This window comes from Mus caroli, chromosome 8, assembly GCF_900094665.2.
Source record: "Mus caroli chromosome 8, CAROLI_EIJ_v1.1, whole genome shotgun sequence".
Classification (NCBI taxonomy): domain Eukaryota; kingdom Metazoa; phylum Chordata; class Mammalia; order Rodentia; family Muridae; genus Mus; species Mus caroli.
This window is the reverse complement of record NC_034577.1, coordinates 77,218,562-77,241,446: the sequence shown is the minus strand read 5'-3', so window position 1 is coordinate 77,241,446 and position 22,885 is coordinate 77,218,562. Positions and strand designations below refer to the sequence as shown.

Here is a 22,885-nt window from a genome sequence, read left to right as displayed (position 1 = left end):
TTTTTTTTTTTTCATTTCTACCTGAACTAATAAATGACTTGTCCATTTAGTAACATTCAGCACAGAGTTATGTTAAAAACAGCTACGCTCTTGGCTGCACTTTAGAATTTCTGAGCATTAAAACTCTAAGGGGATAACTCTAAATTCTAAACAGCGCCTTTTATACTAGGTCAGGAAAGTGCTTATGTGTCATGAGTGACTGCTTTCAGAATTCCTCTGAGCCCAATGTACATGTAAGATTGAAAAACACGCTAAGAAATAATATTGGCAGAACATTTATACCTAAGATTGAAATGCCTGGTTAGGCAGGTCAGATTCCAGAAGAGTAAAGTTTCAACAAGCAGCAAGGACAGCAGGCACAGTGAACTGTGCGTGAGTGTGCTCTATGGAGTGTGCATAGAAAGGAGGGGGTCAGGGTTAAATAGTAGGCATGGCCTCAGGTACTTCAAAGGAAGCAACACCATGACAAAAAACAAGCCAATCACTACCAGCATCACAGCAGACCTGGACAGTCAGGGCCACTCCGTTTTCTCCTTTGCAGCCTAGGAAGATCTAGCCGGTCCAAGCTGCTTTAATCCAGGGTGCCTGGAAGTCTTCTTTGAGAAACACTAGAAGACTTACAAGCTACCCCAATGTGTTAACTTCCTTATTGGGCTTCCTTTTCTTATCGTTTTGGCTGAACCCACTGTCTCTGCACCGTACCTCTGTGACTAAGAACACTAGTAACCAGCTGTTAGCCACAATCACACACAGTGTCACATTGCTCTGCCATTTCAGGACTCTTCAAATGTTCCTGAAGAAAATGAGTCCAGTTCTTGCCCCAGAATGCTGAGCTTTCTCTTACTCATTCTCTTCCAAAAATAACGGAATCCACTGTCAGCTCTTAGATTCTGTAAGTGCAAAAAGTGCTTAATGATCTCATGAAAATCTAAGGTAATTTTTCTGGGTTCCACTTTATCCAGAGACAGGTGGAGAGGGAAGGAGGGAAGATCGGGGCAGGGGGGGCGGGGGGAAGGAAAGGAGGGAGGGAGGGAGAGTTATACTAGGCCCACAACTTCCCAGCCCTACTGTAGACATTATAAAAATTCCCTCTCTGCATGAAATGAATAAAATTGAAACCAACATGAGCACTGACATGTCAACTCTATGGTGCACAATGCCAGGGACACATCAAAAAATGTGAAACTCCTCAGAAACAGCTTAGAGAGTAGAGAGCTTACCCAACAACCAAAATCAGACTTATCAGGACCCTACCACCAACAACAAATGAAAGGTGAACTTCAAGGGGTTAATCACTTCCAAGCGAAATTGCTCAAGCACTGGATGCCACAAATAGCTCAGGTAGTCACAGGTTTTAAATAAATGACTTTGATAACAGACAGAAAAATTACTTAGACATGCATATAAATAGTTGTTTGTTTGTTTGTTTTTAAGTTACCTGGTTTCCAAAGAGGTTAAATCCATTAATCGCTTCTAAGGCTGCTTTTGCTAAACCAACAGAGCTAGAGAGAAGGGAAAACATTACTATTGACATCCAATGGGCAAGTTTCTTTATGAACATTCATAACAATACACACAGGAGGAAAACACCATCTTCACTTTCCATTATTTTAGTTTCATTTTTCATACTAATCACCCACGAAAACTATTTCTAGGTTCACCTTGACCTGGATTCTACCAGTGAACAGAGCAGTTTTATTTCTGTACATGAACTCAAAAAGAACAGGGTGAGCCCTGTGCAGTCACTGCCCGCTCGGGCATCATTACTCATAGCAATGAAACAGGCTTTTCTGGTGTCAATTTGAAGCCTTAAAGAAGATTTTGTATGTCATATACTTGTTACAGAGTGTAATATAGTGTAGCCACTCAAATCTGGTCTTTCTAGGATCCAATAAAATTGGCATTACTTTATGTTCACAGCATTCCTGATCACCATGTCTCTCAATTCTCTGTAATAAAATGAGGGTTATTTCCATCACTGTCCTACTCCTTTGGCCTCTTCAATGCTACATATAACAGTGCTGAAAATGACTTATTTCAGTAAAAATGCAACGTTCTGTGCAAGTGCTCCAAGCAGAGTGAACTTTCATCCTTGTTTAGCTCATGCCCGACACTGCTACAATGGAAACACTACAGCAAGCTTATTTAACTCATGGCACATTAGTATTTGTTTACTCAGCCCAACTGCATACATTGCTCATGTGTATCACTGAAACTCAAGAAACTGGCATCACATCAGTATGTCTCTAGTGCAGCCCCAAAGAAGCAGCAGCAGCACTAGGAACATGTTAGGAAGGCCAGTTTTCACTCTTCTCTGGGAGGAGGTCTGGATAAACAAGTGTTTGCATGAATGTTACATTTCAGAATCATTAGCTGAATGTGTAGCCGTGTTGTAGGACACTGTCGTCAGGGGACAGCATGGTAGTTACTATCTTAATCACAGCATGTTCAAAGTGGCTTCTACTGTTCCCTCAGAAAAGGAGGGATGAGGAGGGTCACTGTACCCTCATTTGAAATTCCAGCTATCCTCCCAGCAGATCTTGTGTTAATCGACTGCATGTGGTTTGTGGAGGTGCTCGAGTATGGAGTGTAGAAACTGAGGTGAAGTGGGCTGAGAAGAGTCACTCCAACTATGCAGCATTGAAGTCATCGTAAACACTGGGTGGTAGGTCTGGTAATACAGTTTCTGTGCTCACCCACGTTGCTCTAAGCACCCTGTGGCTTGCTGTAAGTATAGTAAGGTCACTGTTTCACCAGGTTAAACATAGATGCATCTGTTCCCTTGCTCTGTTGTCAGGGCCCTGTCTGGGTAAACCGGTGCTTATTCACATCTTTCCCAGGAAGAATAAACCCAACAAGCTCTGTGGTGGGATGCTTCTGACCATTCATAAAGCCCTGGACTCTGCCAGGACCCATCAGAAACTGAACAAATGAAAGAATAAATTAGAACCACCACACTAAACTATTAATTACTGCCTCATCGACATCTTGAGAGGTTTAAACAAACTGTTCTCACTAATTTACTATAGGATAATAAGTAGTAAGGCACATTAAAATCTATTTGGCTGGGAGAGTGACTTTGGAAACAGGAATTGGAAGATTCAAGGTTGATCTGACCCAAACTCTCCCTTCCTGTGGACTAGCTTTCGTAGTACCAGAAGGCGCTATACAAGCTGCTAAGGGAAGAACACAATCAATAGTCCTACCTAGCTGAGAATCACATGTATGAATCACAGCAATGATGAGCAGGCCTAAAGGTATAACAGTATCATTAATATTTTGATGGCAATCAAAAGTTGTCTTAAAGCCTGGTGATAGCCAACCTACCCTGGTCATGGATCATAGTGGAACCTTCTGTTCTACCTTCCTAAGGGCATTCTAAATATCCATCCTTATACTCACAGATAGGCATAGGTCTCATCGTCCATCAAAGAAACTTCTTTCTGCAGTAGATGGAGACCATAACAGAATGCCACACTGGTCAAAATGCAGATAGCAACTGACCTGACCATGGGGCTGTCCAGCCCTAATTAATACATCTACAACAGAATTCCTACACCAACTCTCAAGGAACATTGTGGAAAAAAAGAGACGAAATAGTACAAGAGTCAGAGGATCTGAAAGTCTGCTGTGGACTTGGTCTTATGGCAGAGCAACTACACACATGAAATCTCAACAATATGGCTCATTAAGCAAAACCTGACCAATGACAATGGCAGATGACATGCCAACTTAGGGGAAATCTAGTGGACCACCCTTAGATGAAGAGTGTAGGCGATTAACAACTGCTGAGAGATAAGAGAATGAGTCTTCTCCAGGGATAAGCCCCCTAAATGGTTACCATACCAAGTAGTCAGCCCTAAAATAATCTATGTACCAGCAACACTAAACAGACTGAGTATGTTGCATTTATATTTAGGTATTCACTTATGTATGTAATAACAGTTATACAAGAGAAAGAATCCACAAACTAGAGAGGGAATGGAAGGCCTGAGAGGTGTTGGATCGAGGGTGTAAAATGATGTAATATTTTAATTAGAGTGAAAAGAGAAAGAAAAATGGTCAAGACAAAATCTAGAGGACTTAAGGATTTCATTAGATTTCTATGAAATATTTAAATTGAATAATAATTTAACACAATTTTCCCATGAAAAATTCCTGTTATGAAGCAAGCATTACCTGGCCACTAAACGATATACATAAGAAATCAAATGAAGTCTATAGATCCCTATGTCCTATACAGCTCTTCTGAGCATACACATTGAAATCCTCAATATCATTCAGCAAGGTGTGACAGCAACATTCATTAATGAAAAGGTCAATCAATGTAATCTATCATATCTACACTCTAAAAACATTGGTTTTTATCCAACAATGGAGAAAGGGTATCTAGAAAAAAGTCTATAAGAAAATGTATAAGAAAATCCTCCTAAGAAAAATCCTCAAGAAACTAAGAGCGGAATTTGATCTACAGAGACCTGAGAGCTGGTCTGCAGGTCCAACCGCGTGAATAAGAGAGCGGTATAGGAAAGAAAGAGGTCAAAGTTCAAAATCCCAACAAGATTTTGTAGATATTGACAAGATTACTCTACATTTATATTGAAATGTTAAAAATAATTCGAAAGCAAAGAATCAGGCTATTCCATTTCAAAAGTATTATACTGTTGTCTAAGGATACTGAATATTATACTGTTGTCTAAGGATACTGAAGTCCATGTAGAACTCATAGAAGACATATACACAACTCAGAAATAGATATGAGATCCTTAGCTGTCTCCTGAGAGGCTCTGCCAGAGCCTGACAAATACAGAGGCAAATGTGTGCAGCCAACCATTGGACTGAGCATGGGGTCCCCAATGGAGGAGTTGGAGAAGGGACTGAAGGAGCTGAAGGGGTTTGCAACCCCAGAGGAAGAACAACAATATCAACCAACCAGAACTCCAGAGCTCCCAGGGACTAAACCAACCAAAGAGTACACATGGAGCGACCCATGGCTCCAGCCACATATGTAACAGAGGATGGTCTTCTAGGCATCAATGGAAGGAGAGGCACTTGGTTCTTGTGAAAGCTCTATGCCCCAATGGATGAGAATGCTAGAGTGGAGAGGCGGGAGTGGGTGGTTGGGGGAGCACCCTCATAGAAGCAGGGGTATAGGGGATAGGATAGGGGGTTCTGGAAGGGAAACCAGGGAAGAAGATAACATTTGAAATGTAAGTAAATAAAATATCCAATTTTTGTTGTTGTTTTTGTTGTTTGGGGTTTTTTTGTTTTTGTTTTTTTGTTTTTTTGTTTTTGTTTTTTTTGTTTTTTGTTTTTTTGTTTTTGTTTTTGTTTTTTTTTTGTTTTTTGTTTTTCAAGACAGGGTTTCTCTGTATAACCCTGGCTGTCCTGGAGCTCATTTTGTAGACCAGGCTGGCCTTGAACTCAGAAATCCGCCTGCCTCTGCCTCCTGAGTGCTGGGATTAAAGGCATGCACCACTACGCCCAGCTAAAATATCCAATTTTTAAAAGAAGTAACATTATCATAAATTATTTGTTTATACATGGGTATTGTATAGTGTGTGTGTGTGTGTGTGTGTGTGTGTGTGTGTGTGTATTAACATAGATATCACTGTATACCATAAATGTCTAAATATGTAATGTGTAGCATGGCACTCATGTGGTGGGAAAAGAACAACTTTTAGTAGTAAGTTTTTTCTTTGTATTGTAGGTTGTGGAAATTGACCAGAGGTCATCAGGTTGCATGGCAAGCACATTGACTTGCTGTGCTATACTACCAGGCCAATGCCCATGTCATCAATCAAGTAATTGAATTTATTTATTTATTTATTTATTTATTTGCTAGTGTTCAAACTCCAGGTCTTGAGTTTATTAGGCAAGTGATCCATTGAGCTACACTACGTCACTGTATTTTTAAGAGTGAGAAAAGTGTTTCAATGAAGACAGTCTGTAACAAATAGTGCTGGGAGCTCAATATCTAGACAGGCAAATAAAGAGAAAGTCTCTCAATCTCAACCTAAGCATCACACCTTATATCAAATTACCTGAAAGTGGATCATGAATGTAAAACTATGACATTGGAGTGTGGGGGGAGGAAATCTCCAGCAAAGACTGGGCAAAGAGTTATAAAACACAAATAAACATCAAACATAAAATAAAGAACGGCCAAACTGGTTTTCACTGGAATTAAAAACGTTTCCTTTACAAAAGCCTCTATTGGTATTAGGATGAGCAGGGTGATGACTCAGCAGCACAGAATGCTCTTCCAGAAAGTTTGGTTCCCAGAACATACATGGCAGCCCCAACCATCTGTAATTCCAGTGCCATGGAACCCAAAACCTTGTCTGACCTCTACAGGCTCTTGTATGCAGGTGGTGCACAAACACATACATATAAAATGTTTTAAAGATTAGGATACAAGCTGTGGGTATAACTCATGTCAATGTACATGAGGTCCTAGGTTCAATCCCTATTACCTCAGTAAATAAATAAAGAAGGACTGGCATATAGAGTATATATAAAGGATCTCAAGATTTGGGAAAAAAAATCTAACTAAAGCATTGACAAAAATATAGAGAGAAATATTTTTACCAAAAGGGATCTATAGACCACAAATAAACACATAAAAGATGTCAACATTATCAGCCAATAGGAAATCAAAATAAGATCAGAATTAGGCATCATTATGAGCCAGCCAGAGAAGCTAAAATAGAAACTACTGATGATACCAAGACAGAAACAAACTGCATCATTCTTGCTGGTGTAAATGCAAGTTCATATAGGCATTCTAGAAACATTTGGAATTTTCTGAACAAAAACTGTGTAACTATAATATGCATATATTACATATAATGCATATAATAACTAAGCAAATAACGTCCAATACTATGCATTAAGCCCAGAAAAATTTCACTGCAGAAAAAACCTATATGGAACATTGTCTCCTTTTGTGATGCTCGTGTTTTGAGCCTCAGATTTAAGAACCACTATGTAATCCTATATCACAAGTGCTCCACTTAGCTTCTTTTTAACCATCGACAGTAGTTCCTATTAAGTAAGGTCCCTGAACTACATCGAGTTTATTTCTGTACATAGTATAAGGTGAGATTCAGACCTATTGGTTTACATGTGGATATCCATTGATCCCATGACTCCACACTGAAAAGACTGTTTTTAATTGGGTCACTGTACTATCAAAATGAATTGACCCGATATGAATGGATTTATTTCTGGACTGTTAATTCTATTGATCTCAATGTTTGTTTGTATAGACAAATCATACAATCTTAAATTACTGTAGCTTTGTAACTAGTCTTGTTTTCATTGGGGGGAGGGATTTTATCTTTTTTTTTTATGTAGGGTTAAATGCACCCCAAGCTAGCCTTAAATTCACTATGTAGCCATGGTCTTGAACTCTTAGTCCTCCACACAAGTGGACTAGGGATGGGTGGGGACAGGAACAGGAGGGATCAAGTTCAGGGAGGCTAGATAGTGTATACTACAAGAGACTACTGGAATTGGTTATCTCAGGGACAAGCTAGAAACCTAGTGTAATGGAAACTCCCAGGAATCTCTACAGGTACCTCTAGCTAAGACTCCTAGCATTAGGGTATATGGAGCCTGAATAGGAATTTGGACACCAACCCAGCCACAAAACCTTCAAGCTACAATTTGTCCTGCCTGTAAGATGTGCTAGGGTAAAGGTGATGCAGAAATTGTGAAAGTGGCCAACAATGACTGATCTAGCTTGAGACCCATGCCATGAGAGGGTGTTCAACTCTGAAATTGCTAGGACCCAGAGGTCAGATAGCCCAATTGTTATCAAGGAGGCTTTATCCAGCAACTGATGGAATCAGATGCAGAGATTTATAGCCAAACATTAGGCAGAGCTCAAAGAATCCTGTGGGAGAGGGAGAAGAAGGATTGTAGATACCAGAGACATCAAGGACACCACAGGAAAGCCCACAGAATCAACCAACATGGGCTGCTGTGGGCTGAGACTGAACTGACAGCCAAGAAGCCTGCATGAGTCTGACCTAGGCTTTCTGCATATTTATTACAGTTGTGGAGCTTGGTCTTCTTGTGGGATTCCTAACAGTGGGAACAGGGACCTTTGAGACACTTTCCTCCTACTGGGAAGGTGCATCCTCTTTTGCAACTCCATATGCCATGACTGGTTGATCTCCATGGGAGGCCTGGCTTTCCTGAAGAGAACAGCAGGAAGAATAGATGGGGGGGTGGAAGTGGGAAGGAGGAACTGGGAGGACAGGAAGGAGGGGAAACTGCAATCTGGATATAATATCTGAGAGAAGAATAAAATAATAATAATAATTAATAATAATAATAGAATTTTAAAGAAAGAAAGAAAAAATACCAAGCAGTTGTCTTAAACAATGAATGCCATAGGAATAACACGGTCACTAAAGGAATCTTAAACTGCTACATATCTAATATTTTACTGTTTTTTACTTTACTAAAAAACAAGGAGAACACAATATATACAATATAAACCTTAAAAAATAAATATCAATTTTAATTGTTTTACTTTTCATTCATCCTTAATCTCAAACACCAGAACTACTGATGAAGCAAGGTGAGGATTTGGTCGAACATAAGAGTCTTATTTATAAGTTAATGCTTAGAAAACTTTTCCGCAAGGTTAGGCCTTAGGATTCAATGGATACTTTATAAGTAAAACTTGAATCTTCACCAAAATGAAGAAGCTATAGGTTTAAATGCAACCCCAGAGGCAATGTGAAATTAGCTGGATGTGTAACTGGGAGTTGAGAACTGCCGTTGCTATAAATAGATACTGAAGTGCTCTTTGAGCATTTAATACAGGCCTTGGAGAATGATCAGAAGAGAGAAAGAGAAAGAACATAGTCTAGTATCACCCTAGTTGTCTCAGGAGATGCTGAAAGAAGCTCAGGCCTAAAAAAAGCCAAATCAGTGAAAAAGCACAGGGAAATAGCCTGGGCCCAGCCAACAGTTACTTAGGCAACACTTGAAGAGAAGTGGTGAATTTGGAGTGATTAATAGAGCCTTCTGCGGGAGCCCGGAAAGGGTGAAACTGTGCTTAGACTAACTTTAGATAAATGGATGACGAGTACCATTTAAAGAAAACAACAACAATCTGGGCTTTATCTAAAAAATATTAAGTGAGTTTAGCCCATAGAGGAGTTGAATGTCAAGATGTGAACAAAAATAACCTCGGAGCCACAGTCTAGTGGGGTTTATTTTTCACCCGGATGTTCTTAACCTGGAATCTAGTTCTGATTCTATCATTAAGTTAAGAGGGAAAAATCATACACCCCTCCAAGTTTGTTTCCCTCTGTAAAGGAACTGATGCTTCTAGGTGATTTAAATATATATTCTATAGCTCTCAGTACCACAGACTGCAACTGTTAAAGGACTGGGCAAGGGTAGATGTCAAAGAGTAGGACTGTAGTTTCTGAACACCAGAAAGGTGTGTTTTTAGTGGTTCAGGGATAGCAGTCTTCCTGCATACAAAGTACAACTTAGAGGAGTGTTACCCAGTGTGCCAAAAGAAAGGAGAGGCAAAGTTCTAAGGCAACAGTCATAGGCTCCATCCCCAATCCTTCTGCTATAGGCAACTGGAAAGCACAGACATAGAGGGAATGGCAAAGAGTCAAAAAAGTAAGGAAAGTATAAATTCTTACCACACAGATTACAGAAAGAGAGATCCCTGACTCAAGAGAATCGCAGTGACCAGGAATTGACAGCAATGTTTTTTGGGTTTTTTTAGACAAGCCCTCCCACTAGCCTGAACCTGACAAGTCTACCAGGTCTGACGAGCAAGCCCCAAGGATGTACACACCTTTGCCTCCCGGGCGTACCACCATATCCTGCACTTTAACATGAGAGGCAGTTATCAAAACAGGTTCAAATAATTCTAAGGCAAATGAGCAATCTCCCCAAGCCCAGCAATAGATCTCCTTACTGAAGGCTTATCTAGAGAAGCTAAGGATGTGATTTCAATGGGGTTCAGATAAAGGGTTGAATCCTCATGTCCAGCTTAAGTAGCTGTGGTGGTTTGAATAAGAATGGCTCCCATGGGCTTAATGTTTGAATGCTTAGTCAACAAAGAATGATAATGTTTGGGAAAGCTTATGAGTTGTGGCCTTCTTGGAGGATTTATGTCCTTGGGGTTGGCCTTTGAAGTTTCAAAAGCCTAAGCCAGGCCCCTCTCCTCCACCCCACCCTGGTGCCTGAGGATCAGGAATGTAAAGTTCTCAGCTACTGCTCCAGAGCCATGCTTCCCACCAAAATAACGGACTAAAGCTCTGAAACTGTACACAAGTTCCAATTAAATGCTTTCCTTTATGAGAGTTTCCTTGGTCATAGTGTCTTCACAGCAATAGAACAGTGACTAAGACACTAGTATTTTTTTTTACAGTGATATAAAAGAAATAGCAATTCAGTAGAAAACATACTTAAAATGTTTATCTTTTCTCAGGCTAGAAATATGTGGTACAATTAGATTCTTGCGGTACTAAACAGCTCCCAGTCAGCAATGTCATTTTATGAGAATAAACAGCTGATAATCCACAAAGTACTACAATGTAAAACTATGACATTCAGTAGGGTAAGTATATTAAACACATTTTCTCCTTATGGTCTGTTCGATCTACGATAGTTTTATCCAGAAGCATCCAGAAGAAGAACACCTGAATTCAATTCAAAGCAATCTGAAATTATAAGAAAAGCTTGCAGATATAGAAAGGCTGGTAAACTAGGTGGTAGTGAACAGATCTAAGCAGGCTCACATAATCTGGAGGTGTCCTATTACAGAAATCAATGAAGGGTCACAACTTGACTGCTAGCTGGAATTAGCTCTATATTTTACTACATAGGACAGAAGATACTGGTTGCCTGCCACTAACACCATCACTGGTCCACGAACACCATGAGATACAGTTGCCTTACTATTTCAAAACGTATTCTTTCAGCATGAGAGATGATACACCAAACACAGGCATATGTGAATAATAATTCAGAATGACTGTAGAGGTGGAGGGTGTATAAGAAAAAATAAAATTCTCTGGGCAGATTATAAATTGTTATACAACAAACAATAAGGTTAATGTTAATATATATAAAACCTATCATATAACCTCAAATGGCAAACTTCATTACTTATCCAGTTGAATAAAACTGGCCGGCTACAGTTAAGTTTAATTTTTTATGGCAAGGATAGCAGAGAGCATCACATGATAATTTTTTAATACTTAAATTAAAGTCTGGCATCTGAGTTACAGGAAGAGCAGTTGAAGTTTCTATGTGTTCATTAGTGATATCTTAAGATGTCCACTTTTAATAGGGATTTTCACCCGGAGTTCTTTCCAAGTTTAAGATAGTCTTTGTGTATGGAAAAGAGTTTAGTTCTAATATTTCAGGATGAAAATAAACAGAAATCAGACTGGCATATCCTTAAGTGGTTACTAAAAAGCACAGAAGGGACAAATATACTAAAAGGAAAAATGATAACTAACACTACCTAAGCAGATCCATCTTCTCCCATAGGATTCAACTGCTCTCTGGATGGTGGAGACTTAGAGGCTGGCCAAAAGAAAACGTATTACAATGTTTAGTTAGACATCAGATTTGATGTCTAAATGGAGCTTTTTCACAACATTCCTCTACTTTCCCAAGTTCAATGACTGCTATTATTCTGCTGTACATGTAATAATGTTCCATGTGAATAAATATCTATAGAGAATGCTCTGTAATAATACCAGCCTTTGGGGGTCAACCTGACAGTGCTTTTTATTTCGGTCTTTTGTACTGAAATGTTCTTCCATGAGTGACATATCAGGATTCTAGGTCACACTAACGCCAGGCATTCAAGGTATACAGCATACTAGAATTATTGTAGTGACTCTGTAAAGTAACTGCTATCAGCTTTGTTTTAAGATTAACAGAGGCATACAAAGATTACATAACTTATTCAAGTTTACACAGCTAGGATCTGGATGGCATTTTAAAATAAGTATGTTATACTAGCTTAATTTGTTATAGAAGATTAGTCATTGATCAAAACATACAAAGTTGTAGATACTTTGTTTATATTATTATTTTCAATTATGTCTGTGTGCCTAATTGGGTTCATGTGCACATAAGTGTAGGTGCCTTGAGGACATTGGACCCTGGAGCTCGAATTATAAGAGGCTGTGAGCCACCAGACAATGGATGCAGGGAAGGGGCCTCCGGTCCTCTCTGTAAGACCAGTGCATGCTCTTAACTGCTGAGCCATCTCTCCAGCTCCAGAGATGCAGATTTATTTACCAGTATTTTCTAGACTTGGTTTCTATTCTTCATCCTAGTCTCAGCAATTCAAACTGATCTCTAGTGATAACTTTTGCTTAAATTCTTTCAGTGCACCACTCAGAAAAAGAGCAGAGCCCAGGGACTCAGACTGTTTTGTAATCAGTTAAAGGATAGCTTCCAGTGCATTAAGTTAGGATAAATCAAAGGTGTCATCAGTTGTTAAAGCTATTTCTTCAACAACAAATAGAGTGAATGTGTAAATTACCAAACTCAGTCATTAGCTAGCATTGCTGATTCAAACACAGGTTATAGCTCAACATGGTGAAGGCAGTCAGACCAAAGAATGCTAACCTTTACTGATAAGTATGAGAGCCTGTGGTCCAGGTAGAAATGATTTCTGTAACATGGAAAGGAATCTCACAGGCACTGCATACATAGCTGGTTTTTGGACATTTTAGACATACTTGATATTTTAAATAATGCAATTACAGAGGAAAAGATACAAAATGGTTGACCAGAAAGGCCAAGCTATGACTAAAGAGAAAGTTGAACTGTGGGTGAGACGTGGGAGACAGGCCTTGCTCCTTTCAGACATTGGTTTGTATTGTTTTTATTGTAAGTGAATCCTACTTGGACTACAAACAGGAAAATAACCTGTACTAGAATCAACATAGAGACAACAGACCCAGCCCCATGCTTTGGCTTCTTAGTTTCATATTTGAATCTATACCTATAAACAACAATAAGACCATCCTCAAAACTGGGCAAATACCTTGAGTGCAGTTCTGTACTGCCATTGTTATATTTGCTTCCTCTTTCCCAGACACCAAAGTCAGGAACACGGTAAACTCTCTCTACACAAAATACAAGGTTTTGAATAAAAGAAACCTAAAAGAAAAGAAAAGAAAAGAAAAGAAAGAAGATGTAAGAAGACCCGCAACAGTGAGAAGAATAATTACACAACATCTGAAATCACAGTATGAACTTACCTCCCAGAGAATATTGTCTTCCATGCTTTTACTTGAGACATGACCTCGTACTCTAGGCTGACCTCTAACACTATGTAACCAAGGATGACCTTGAACTTCTGGTCTTCCTTCCTAAGTGCTAGGTGTGTGCTACACCTAGTTTGGGGGATGCTGGAGATGTAACACAGGGCTTTGTGCATTCTAAGCACTCTCCCAACTAAGCTATATCCCAGACCCCAAAGTACTTTATTAACATGTTGAATTCTTGTCATTATTACATTACGATGAGTCCTCTGCTATACTTAGTTTTTCAAATACAACTCTTATGTGAGGACCTAATTAGTATTATACAGTAGAGAAATAAAATTTAAATCCTTTCAGTGTTCCAATTATAACTCTTCAATGAGGTAATATTATTGTTTCTGAGGTCTATGTATCATAGGAACTAAGTAAAACATAGAATATATTTTATATTGGGTAATATTGAGAAACTAAAATGACTATATAAAATACACAATGTAACTGTAAAGCTTTAAAGAGTAAAAGAATAACCTTTTAAAAAGTAAAAAGAATCTTTCTTTTCTGAAAAATTCTGATCCCATGTTGATCAACCTGAAGTTTTGAATCCACACTTCTGTCATCTCTGTAACTATAGCTCCTGATTATGAACACTGCCCACAGTTGGAAGCTGTGCCGGACAAGAGAGACTAAAGAGAACTGCACCAAGATGAAGGAAGCCACCTGGGTGTACCCTCTCCACTTCATTCTCACAAACACAGAGACCTGGAACAGTCAATCTGATTTTTGTTCCATTCCTCCTTTCTTCAATCCTTTTCTGACAATAAAGCTAATTTCTTCTGCACAGGTCCTAAGTGGTCCTTTCAACACAGTTGGAGGTGATATTCTCTAATTCCCCAACTGCTAATGACAGCAATCAGATGTTAGCTACATCTGGTATATGTTAACAGTGCTGTGTCTTCTTTCCTTTCTTGTCTTGTTCCACCACTGCAGTCAGTCATTTTTTGCATCATTTAGTCAAAACTGTTTTGTGAATCCTGTTCAGTGTTCTGATTTCATGGTATACATTTAAGCCCTTCTTCATCTACCAATGCTTCCCACAGAGCTCTGGGTATTAAACTAACCTCTGACTGGGCGCCTTGGGTTGCAAGTGGTTCATTCATGTTAGGCTTGTTCATTTACAAATAAAATGCTTTTTTAAAAAAAATGAATTTTCAATCAACCTCAATTCAAAAGGATGCAATAGTTAACAGCTCTCGTTCTTAAAACCACACAGTACATTACCTTTTTGTTTCATATGTCGCCCTCCACTACCTCTAATTAGTATACAGGTCTGTCTTCTCTTGTCTGTAGTTATTAAATACCACCAGTTCTCAAATCCATTTTTCCTTAACTCATTCTTCAGCAAAACCAGAAACTGAGATGAGTTTTCTGCCTATATATTCCATTTATGTGAAGATCCACATTATTAGAAAAATATTACTGTGATTATTATGAAGTTTTATATTAAGCCTTGCTAGAATATTATATATCTGAATAGTATTGCTTTTAAAATTACATTGATTTATTTGTGCATATGTGTGTATGTGTGTATACATGAGGACATATGTCTTATGAATATATGTGCATGTGGATGAGTGTTTGTGTTTGTACGTGTGTGACACAAAGAAGCTAATATTCCTTTCTGCTTTAATCAACTTTTCTGCTAGTCACCTTTTTTTTTTTATAAAGCAGCTTGGGATGACAATACAAATCAAATGCCAACTCTCCTCAGTCATCTTGTTATATGACAAAAGTAAATAATTTTTATATGACTAAAGCATATAAAAAACATGAGTTAACCTAGTAGGTCATGATTAAGCATAATTTATGAGCTAGGTTGAAATGCAAAGTACAGCTTTTAAAAATATGATAAAACTAACATATCCAACAAAAATTACAACAGTAATATTTTAAAGTCTGAACTCAGCTTTTTAAAAAAGAATCAAATATACTGATTTGGATTAATCATAAAGCCATTGCTTGATCATAAAATTAACAAAATGACAGCAATGTCAAGATAAGAGCTTGATTTTAGAAATTCAAGTATCCTACTAAAAACAGGAATAAATATTCATCAGAAGATCATTTATAGCAGCATTAATATGTGTGTGTGTGTGTGTGTGGTCACAGGAAGCTGAAGAGTTATGTAATAGCTCTGGCACATACACAGTCACTGGATTCTTGAGGATTACTATATAGTAGACACTTGTTTGCAGAGTTCTGACAGGTAGTACAGTCTCAGCTAGCCATTAATACATTTAGTGAAAACTAAGTCATGTGCTACCTATGTAAGCTTTCAAATTATTCCCCCCAAAATACAGAAGACTTCTGCAAAGGCACCATCATTTCTATGAGAAGAAACCTGATCCCTGGGATGCTTGAATATATTAGTTAAATATTAGTTAAATTGCCCACTTTCTTTACCTTTGTCTCAATAGTACGAAAATACAATAAAAAAAAAAACAAAAAAAACAAAAAAAAAAAAACCTGAAGCAAGACCAGGCATAAAAAAAAATCATAGATGCCACAAATTATCAGGTTCAAGAATCAAGGAGGGAAAGCCATTGGAGAGCATATGAGTGTGAAATAAGAAGGAATATTATAGAGAAGTTTATGCTATATAGTTAAGGCTTACAAGTGGAAGACTATATGCCTTGTAAATGTTAACGCCTAAATCTCACAAAGAATATGATCAGTACAGTAAACAGGAGTTGAAGAAAGAAAAATGGACCTTTAGTCCCATTTGGAAGTTTGTATTTTGCATATAAACCATAAGATGTGACTTGATACTTGGAACAGGACAGAAAAGAACAGTCACATAGTAGATGAGTTTATATTTTTTAAAGATATCTTTTTGTGTGTTTAAGTGTTTTGCCTGCATATACACCATCACAGGTGTGAAGTACCTGTGAAGGCCAGAAGAAGGTACCTGATCCCCTGCAACTGCCCTTCCAGGCAGTTGTGGGTTGTCATGTGGTGCTGGGAAGAGAACATAACCACTGAGTCACCTCTCTAGCCACAGATTTACAATTATTTATTTTCAGATTTATAAAATTATGCCAGATAGTATCTGTGAAATTGAATAAAACATTTGAAGACCCTAAGATGCCAAGATAACTTAGATGTATTAATTTTCTGAAGAAATGTTAAAAAAATAAACTCTGAAAAACTACATAGTCTCACAGTAAAATGACATCATTTTCATTGCATATTGATGACTAGTGAACTCTGTTATAGTCCTAAATTCCTAGAGTTTCTCATACATCAGGAGTTATCATATCATTTTTCCTTTGGGGTTAGAACAAACAAAATGTGATGACACTGACTCTTGTTAGGGACTCTTCCATTTTCTGATTAGCCTATTTCAAAAGCTCAAAGAATGATACTAAAATATTTAATCATCTATGTACATAAGCTATAAAAACTCTGTAATTAAGATGACTAATACATGATATTCTTTCACAAAGAGGACTAAGGCATAATTTATTAAGCCACATTGGTGTTTAATGTCCCTAAACTGCTTATGCAAACAATACCTTTGCATAAATAGGTGTTAAGATAAACAACTTATTTCCTTCAGGGATGTTGAAATTAGAATGTAACTAAACTGGGGATATATGTATGATCAGCCTCAAATAAAAATTCAGCAATGTGTCTTCAGACAACTTGGTAGGTAAGATCCACACCTGTTCTCAAGCAGATGCTAGAGGAACCAGCATGTTTCCTATGGCCACTTGCATGCTGATTCTGTGGTTCTCACACACACACACACACACACACACACACACACACACACACACACAATACTTGTGTGTTCTTGTTCCATTCCTCTTCCTGGTATCCCTTCACTGTAAATCACAGCCATGACGCCACATGTTGACTCCTCTGAGTTCTCTCACACAAGCACTGAGACTCTTGCACACAGTGCTACTCATCTATGTAATGGTACAAGAAAGTAAATTTCAAATAACTTATGGACCTGACTAAAAGATGTGAAAATTCCTTTTAAGTAAATTTAAGAGTAATATAATAAATGAGTGATTCCTTCTAGATAACAAACCATTCACTTGGGAAAATTAATTTGTGATGTAGTTTGTGGCATAAATTCCAAATTATTAATTAAATCCAAATAATGAATAATAAAGTCACATCATGGAAATTAATTATTTAAAGTGGTACTTAGAATTCTTTCTCAAGATAACCACAAGACTATGTGACTTATCCATCCTTTCTGCAATCTCTTGTGGCCCAGAGGATTTCCTGCCTAACTGACATCTTGGTTCCTATTTAATAAAGAAAATAAGATCAGACAAGGCTCATTCTTTGCTTTCAGAATGTTACAGTTTGAACCATTAGATTTGCAAACTAAAAATGATCCTCCATCTATGCACTTTATTTCATCCTATTCAAGCTAATCAAGACCTTTGTTCATTCAGTTCCAAATGATTAAAGCTTTGCATCTGTACTGAATTTTTCCCATTACGTACTCTCCTGTTTCCTTCATGTGTGTCAGCAAAGTGTGTCTTAGGGTCCCAAGGAAGTGGGACAAGCACTGGCCATCATCGAGCTGCATCCCCAACTCACTACCATCGTGCTGCTATGGTCCTTGTCGAGAATACTTCTCAAAGGGTTCTTCCCGTCCCAAAAGACATTGGTCTCACTGAAATCCCTCCCACCAATCTCAAGGCTGTCTTCAGTGAGACATAATCTTGATTTGTCTGCTATCCTTAAATATTTGAATATAGTGTCCCCCTTTCACTCTTATAAGTATTCTGACATGGAGATGAAGTACATGGTTATCATCAAGACAATGGTGCAAAAACACTGATAAAACTTCAGGCCACACCATTGATCTCTTGCTATGACTGCGGAGGTGACTACTACTCCTTTACAATTACTTCCTTTAGCTTATACTTTGTTCCCCTTCACTAGCTCTTCCTCTTTAACATTCTACTGATATGATGGGGATTCAACTCTTTTCCAGTTATATTCATGCTCCAGGGAACATGTAGTTCCATGATTTAAATGTCCAATAGAATTAACACCAGACTTCTCATCACCAGTCAAGCCATCTCTCCTAAAGTTCCAACACCCACCTGTGTGGCCCCTTGCCTTTAAGGTTTAACAGATACTCTGAGCTTAAAATTTGCAGAGCTGACCTCTTAACTGTTACATGTAACTCTTCTCTTAACATTATTTATATGTTAATTAACAATCCCGGCCATCTATGCCAGATTACAAAGGTGGTATAATTGTGATATCTATCTCTCTTCAACTACTCATCTATTCATAAATTAAATGTACTGATTTTTATCTGTTATTATATCTTAAATAAAATATCCTCTGCTAAAACACAAATCTGAGCTACAGTTTTTCTCCCTTGGTGATTAAAAGAACAGATTTCTCCTATTCCAAATCCAACCTCTTGCAATTGAGTCTTTACACAATGATGAGACCAACTTAAGACATGTTCCTACCTCAAACACCCCTGACAACTCATCACCCTAGAAATAAAATTGCAGATCCTTAGCATGAGAGAGCCTCTGACCTCTCAGAAGTGATGACTGTTCTAATGCCCTCTACTTATTGTAGTTATCTCTTTGATATCTTTCCCCAGTTCTCTGATATCAGTGTATATCATGACAAATTCCCCACAATATTTATTAAATAATTACATATGGCCATTCATATATAAATAAATCTGAACATATTGGGTTTCACTGGCAGAGTTCAGGGCTCAAACAGTACATTCTCATATGACAGATGTATCTCATATCTGTGCAAGTGAAATAAGGATATAACACTAAAAATATAGAGAATAAATCTTTAGCCAAACCGTTCAGTTCCAATGCTAGCATCACTACTGCACGTGCAACCTTGAAGCCACCTAGTAACACTATACATTACTTTCGTCATTTGTAACATAAAAATATCTCCCTGTCTGAGTATTCTAAATATTGAATAAGTTGAGAATATAAAAACCAGCTTGAACAATGACAGCTGCAAGAGGAAAGGACTCAGACATGTGTAAAGATGAGGCCCACCTTCTGATGACAGAAGTTAGATCAGATTAGCTGACCTTGATTATTCTACCAAGCAAAACTGTCCATGATAAAAACAGACCAAAGCAACTCTTAAGTATAAACCAATTCTATAAAGGATATTGGGAATTAAAGAAAAATGCACACACACACACACACACACACACACACACACACACATACACACACACAGACCATGAAGCATCAAGGGAAAAATAAACAATACCAAAGCAACTAATCAAGGCAGTCTAGGGAAACAGTATAAAATGAAGAAAAGAACAAGAACACACACATCTGTTAAAACAACTCTGAATATTAATTGTCTCAAGTCACCAGGAAAAATATACATTCTAAAAGAATGGATTAACAAAGAGGACACATATTTTTGCTGCCTCTCAGAACACTACCTTAAGATCATGTACAGTACCATTTTAGGGTAGAAAGGTATTACAAACAAATGAAAATAGAAAAGACCTGGTTTAGGTTTTCTTTTACTGAAAAATTTTATTTAAAAAACATTCATTTATTTTAAAAAACCTGTTTCTGTAGTTGTGTGCATGTGATATGTGATAGCCAGAGTGTACATGTGGCAGATATAAGGAAGCCTGTGAAAGCACTTATCCCCTTCAACCATGTGATCCTGAGGATCCAACACGGGTCACAGCAGGAAGCGTTTTTACCCAGTGAAGCCTTCACTGACCTCTGACTAGTGACTCTGACATCTGACAGAATGTGTCTGAAACCATGTCATAACTAAGGAAACATTCCATCAAAAGCATATTGCATTTCTAAATACACATTCACCAAGTATAGGTGAACGAAATTTTATAAAGCAAACACTCAAAAATCTAAAGCTACAGATAATCTCTAACACAGTTATGCCAGAAAACGTCAACATCACACACTCACCAAGAGAAAGGTCACCCAGACAAAAAACAAAGAGAAATACTGGAGTTAAACGACACTATAAGTCAGATGGATCTAAGAGACATTTACAGAATGTTCCACTCAATGCTAGAGAGGATACAATTTTAGTTAGCAGGAGCATGGAACTTTCTCCAAAACAGGTCGTATATTAACAATCAAATCAAGCCTCAACAAATATAAGAGAGCTGAATTCCATTCTGTATTTTATCTGAACACAATGAAATAAAGCTGGTAACAAGAAAGACTTCAGACACTATACAGACCCAGGAAGATTACACCATATGCTGCTGACTGTTAAAAATAAAGTCACTAAAAAATTCCAGAGGGAAAGGGAAAACATTGCTACGAATGAAGGAAAATGAAAACACAACATGCAAAGTCTATGGGACAATGAAGGCAGCGGGAGAGGAAGCTAAGCAGTTCTCAACATCAGACCAAAAGTCAGAAAGAAGCAAAGAAAAACCGTGTACGCATCTACTTCCAGGTTTGGGAAAATGAGAACTGAGCCAACACTAAAGCAGTCTACAGGGAGAAAAAATAATGATCAAGATAGAAATTAATGAAATAGAAACAAACAATTATGGATCGAAGTTTTCAACGTAAGACCTGATGACCTAAAGCTACCAGAGGAAGGAACTACAGAAAACATGTCAACATGTGCATGTGGGTGAGGAGTTTTTGGATGGAGTCCTGCACCAAAGGTAAAAAGAATGACAACTGATAGACTGGTTCTCATCAAACTACAGAGCCTTATAGCATGGGAAACCATAAGCAAAGAGGCAGCCTACAAAATAGGAGTGCATGCCTTTAATCCCAGCAGAGTCAGAGCCAGACCCACATGGCAGAACTGACTTCCACAGGCTGTATTTTTGAGTTCGAGAGCAGCCTGGTCTACAGAGTGAGCTTCAGGACAGCCAGGGCTACATAAAGAAGCCATGCCTCAAAAAGCCAAAATAGAAAAAAAGAAAGGAAGAAAGAAAAAAAGAGAAAATAAGAAAGAGAAAGAGAGAAAGAAAGAGAGAAAAATCATTGTCCATTTTATTTCTGACAGGATTAGCATTTTAGAATATATAAGAAACTAAAACTATGAAATATCAAGAAAATAATTCAATTAAAAATTAGACTATGGTTCTTTTTTTACAAGAAAAAATACAAATAGCCAGAAAATACTTCACAAGGTTCTCTCCATACTTAGCTTTCAGGGAAATGCAGATTAAAGCTACCACAGCACTCTAGCTCACCCCAGTCTAAATGGTTATCAGCGAGAATACAACTAAAGAAATACTCATGTAGAAGTGAGGGATGGGTACCCTTTTAGACTATTGTGAGGGTGTAAGCTACATAGTCCACTTTGGGAATAAGATCCAAGGTTTCTTAAATAATAATAAAAAAATCAGATATAAAAACACAATCTGACCCAGCTCTCATTTCAGGCTAAACAAATCCGTATCCTACTTCAACACTTACACATGCACATTCAGTGCTGTCATATTCATAATAGCTAGTATAATAGCCTAGAAACCATCAACTGATTAATGGACATGGAAAATGTGATACACACACACAAAGAAAGCCTTTATGTCTATAAAGAAAACAAAAGTTGATTTTTTTTCTCTCTGGTGACTCTCTAAGGCAGGTTGCACAGGCTGCAGAAGTGGACAGGCTCCTATGGGCCTACATCTGCACCCAGGAGGTGGGGCTGATCCTCAGTCCTGTGTGCACCTTTCCTGTCAGAGGAGAGCTTGCCTTCAGGGGGTGCTCTGAACCTGGGACATAGGTGACATCTCCATTTTCTCTCCAGTGACTCTCTAAGATGGATCCACTCAGGAGCTCACAGGACACAGAAGCTACAGAGCCGCTGGGACAGGGTCCTATGTGCCTACATCTGTACCCAAGAGGTGGGGCTGTTCCACAGCCCTCTGTGCACTGATCTTGCCAGAAGAGAGCTGGTATCCCAGGAGTGCTGACACAGGCTTACAGATGCACAGGAGGGACAAGCTCCAGCCAGAGACAGAACATCTAACACCAGAGATTACCAGTTGGTGAAAGGCTAATACAAGAATCTTACCAACAGAAACCAAGACTACTTAGCATCATAAAAACCTAGTACTCCAACCACAGCAAGTCCTGGATACCCCAACACACCGGAAAAGCAAGATGTAGATTTAAAATCATATCTCATGATGCTGGTAGATAATTTGAAGAAGGACATTAATAACTCTCTCAAAGAAATACAGGAGAACACAGGTATAAGCCTTTAAAGAGGAAACACAAAAATCAACCAATAGCTTCCTCGCATGTGAGCCTGTGTGCTTCCTCACATATGTGCTTGTGTGCTTTCTCATGCATGCCTGTGTACTTCCTCACATGTGAACCTGTGTGCTTCCTCACATGTGTGCTTGTGTGCTTCCAAACATGTGAACCTGTGTGCTTCCAAACATGTGAACCTGTGTGCTTCCAAACATGTGAGCCTGTGTGCTTCCTCACATGTGTGCCTGTGTGCTTCCTCACATGTGTGCCTGTGTGCTTCCTCACATGTGTGCCTGTGTGCTTCCTCACATGTGTGCCTGTGTGCTTCCTCACATGAGTGCCTGTGTGCTT

At 38.3% G+C, this 22,885-nt stretch overlaps 1 protein-coding gene across 6 annotated transcripts in view; it reads right to left on the bottom strand.

Annotated features, from left to right (window-relative positions):
• Phkb (phosphorylase kinase regulatory subunit beta) overlaps window positions 1-22,885 on the bottom strand; it is a 188,190-nt gene that overhangs the window by 112,276 nt on the left and 53,029 nt on the right. For all 6 annotated transcript variants that reach the window (XM_029480583.1, XM_021169806.2, XM_021169805.2 and 3 more), the window contains 2 exons: window positions 13,061-13,176; window positions 1,439-1,502 (listed from right to left, as the gene is read on the bottom strand). In XM_029480583.1, coding sequence (XP_029336443.1) covers window positions 1,439-1,502; window positions 13,061-13,176 — 180 coding nt within the window. The remainder of the gene's footprint in view (window positions 1-1,438; window positions 1,503-13,060; window positions 13,177-22,885) is intronic.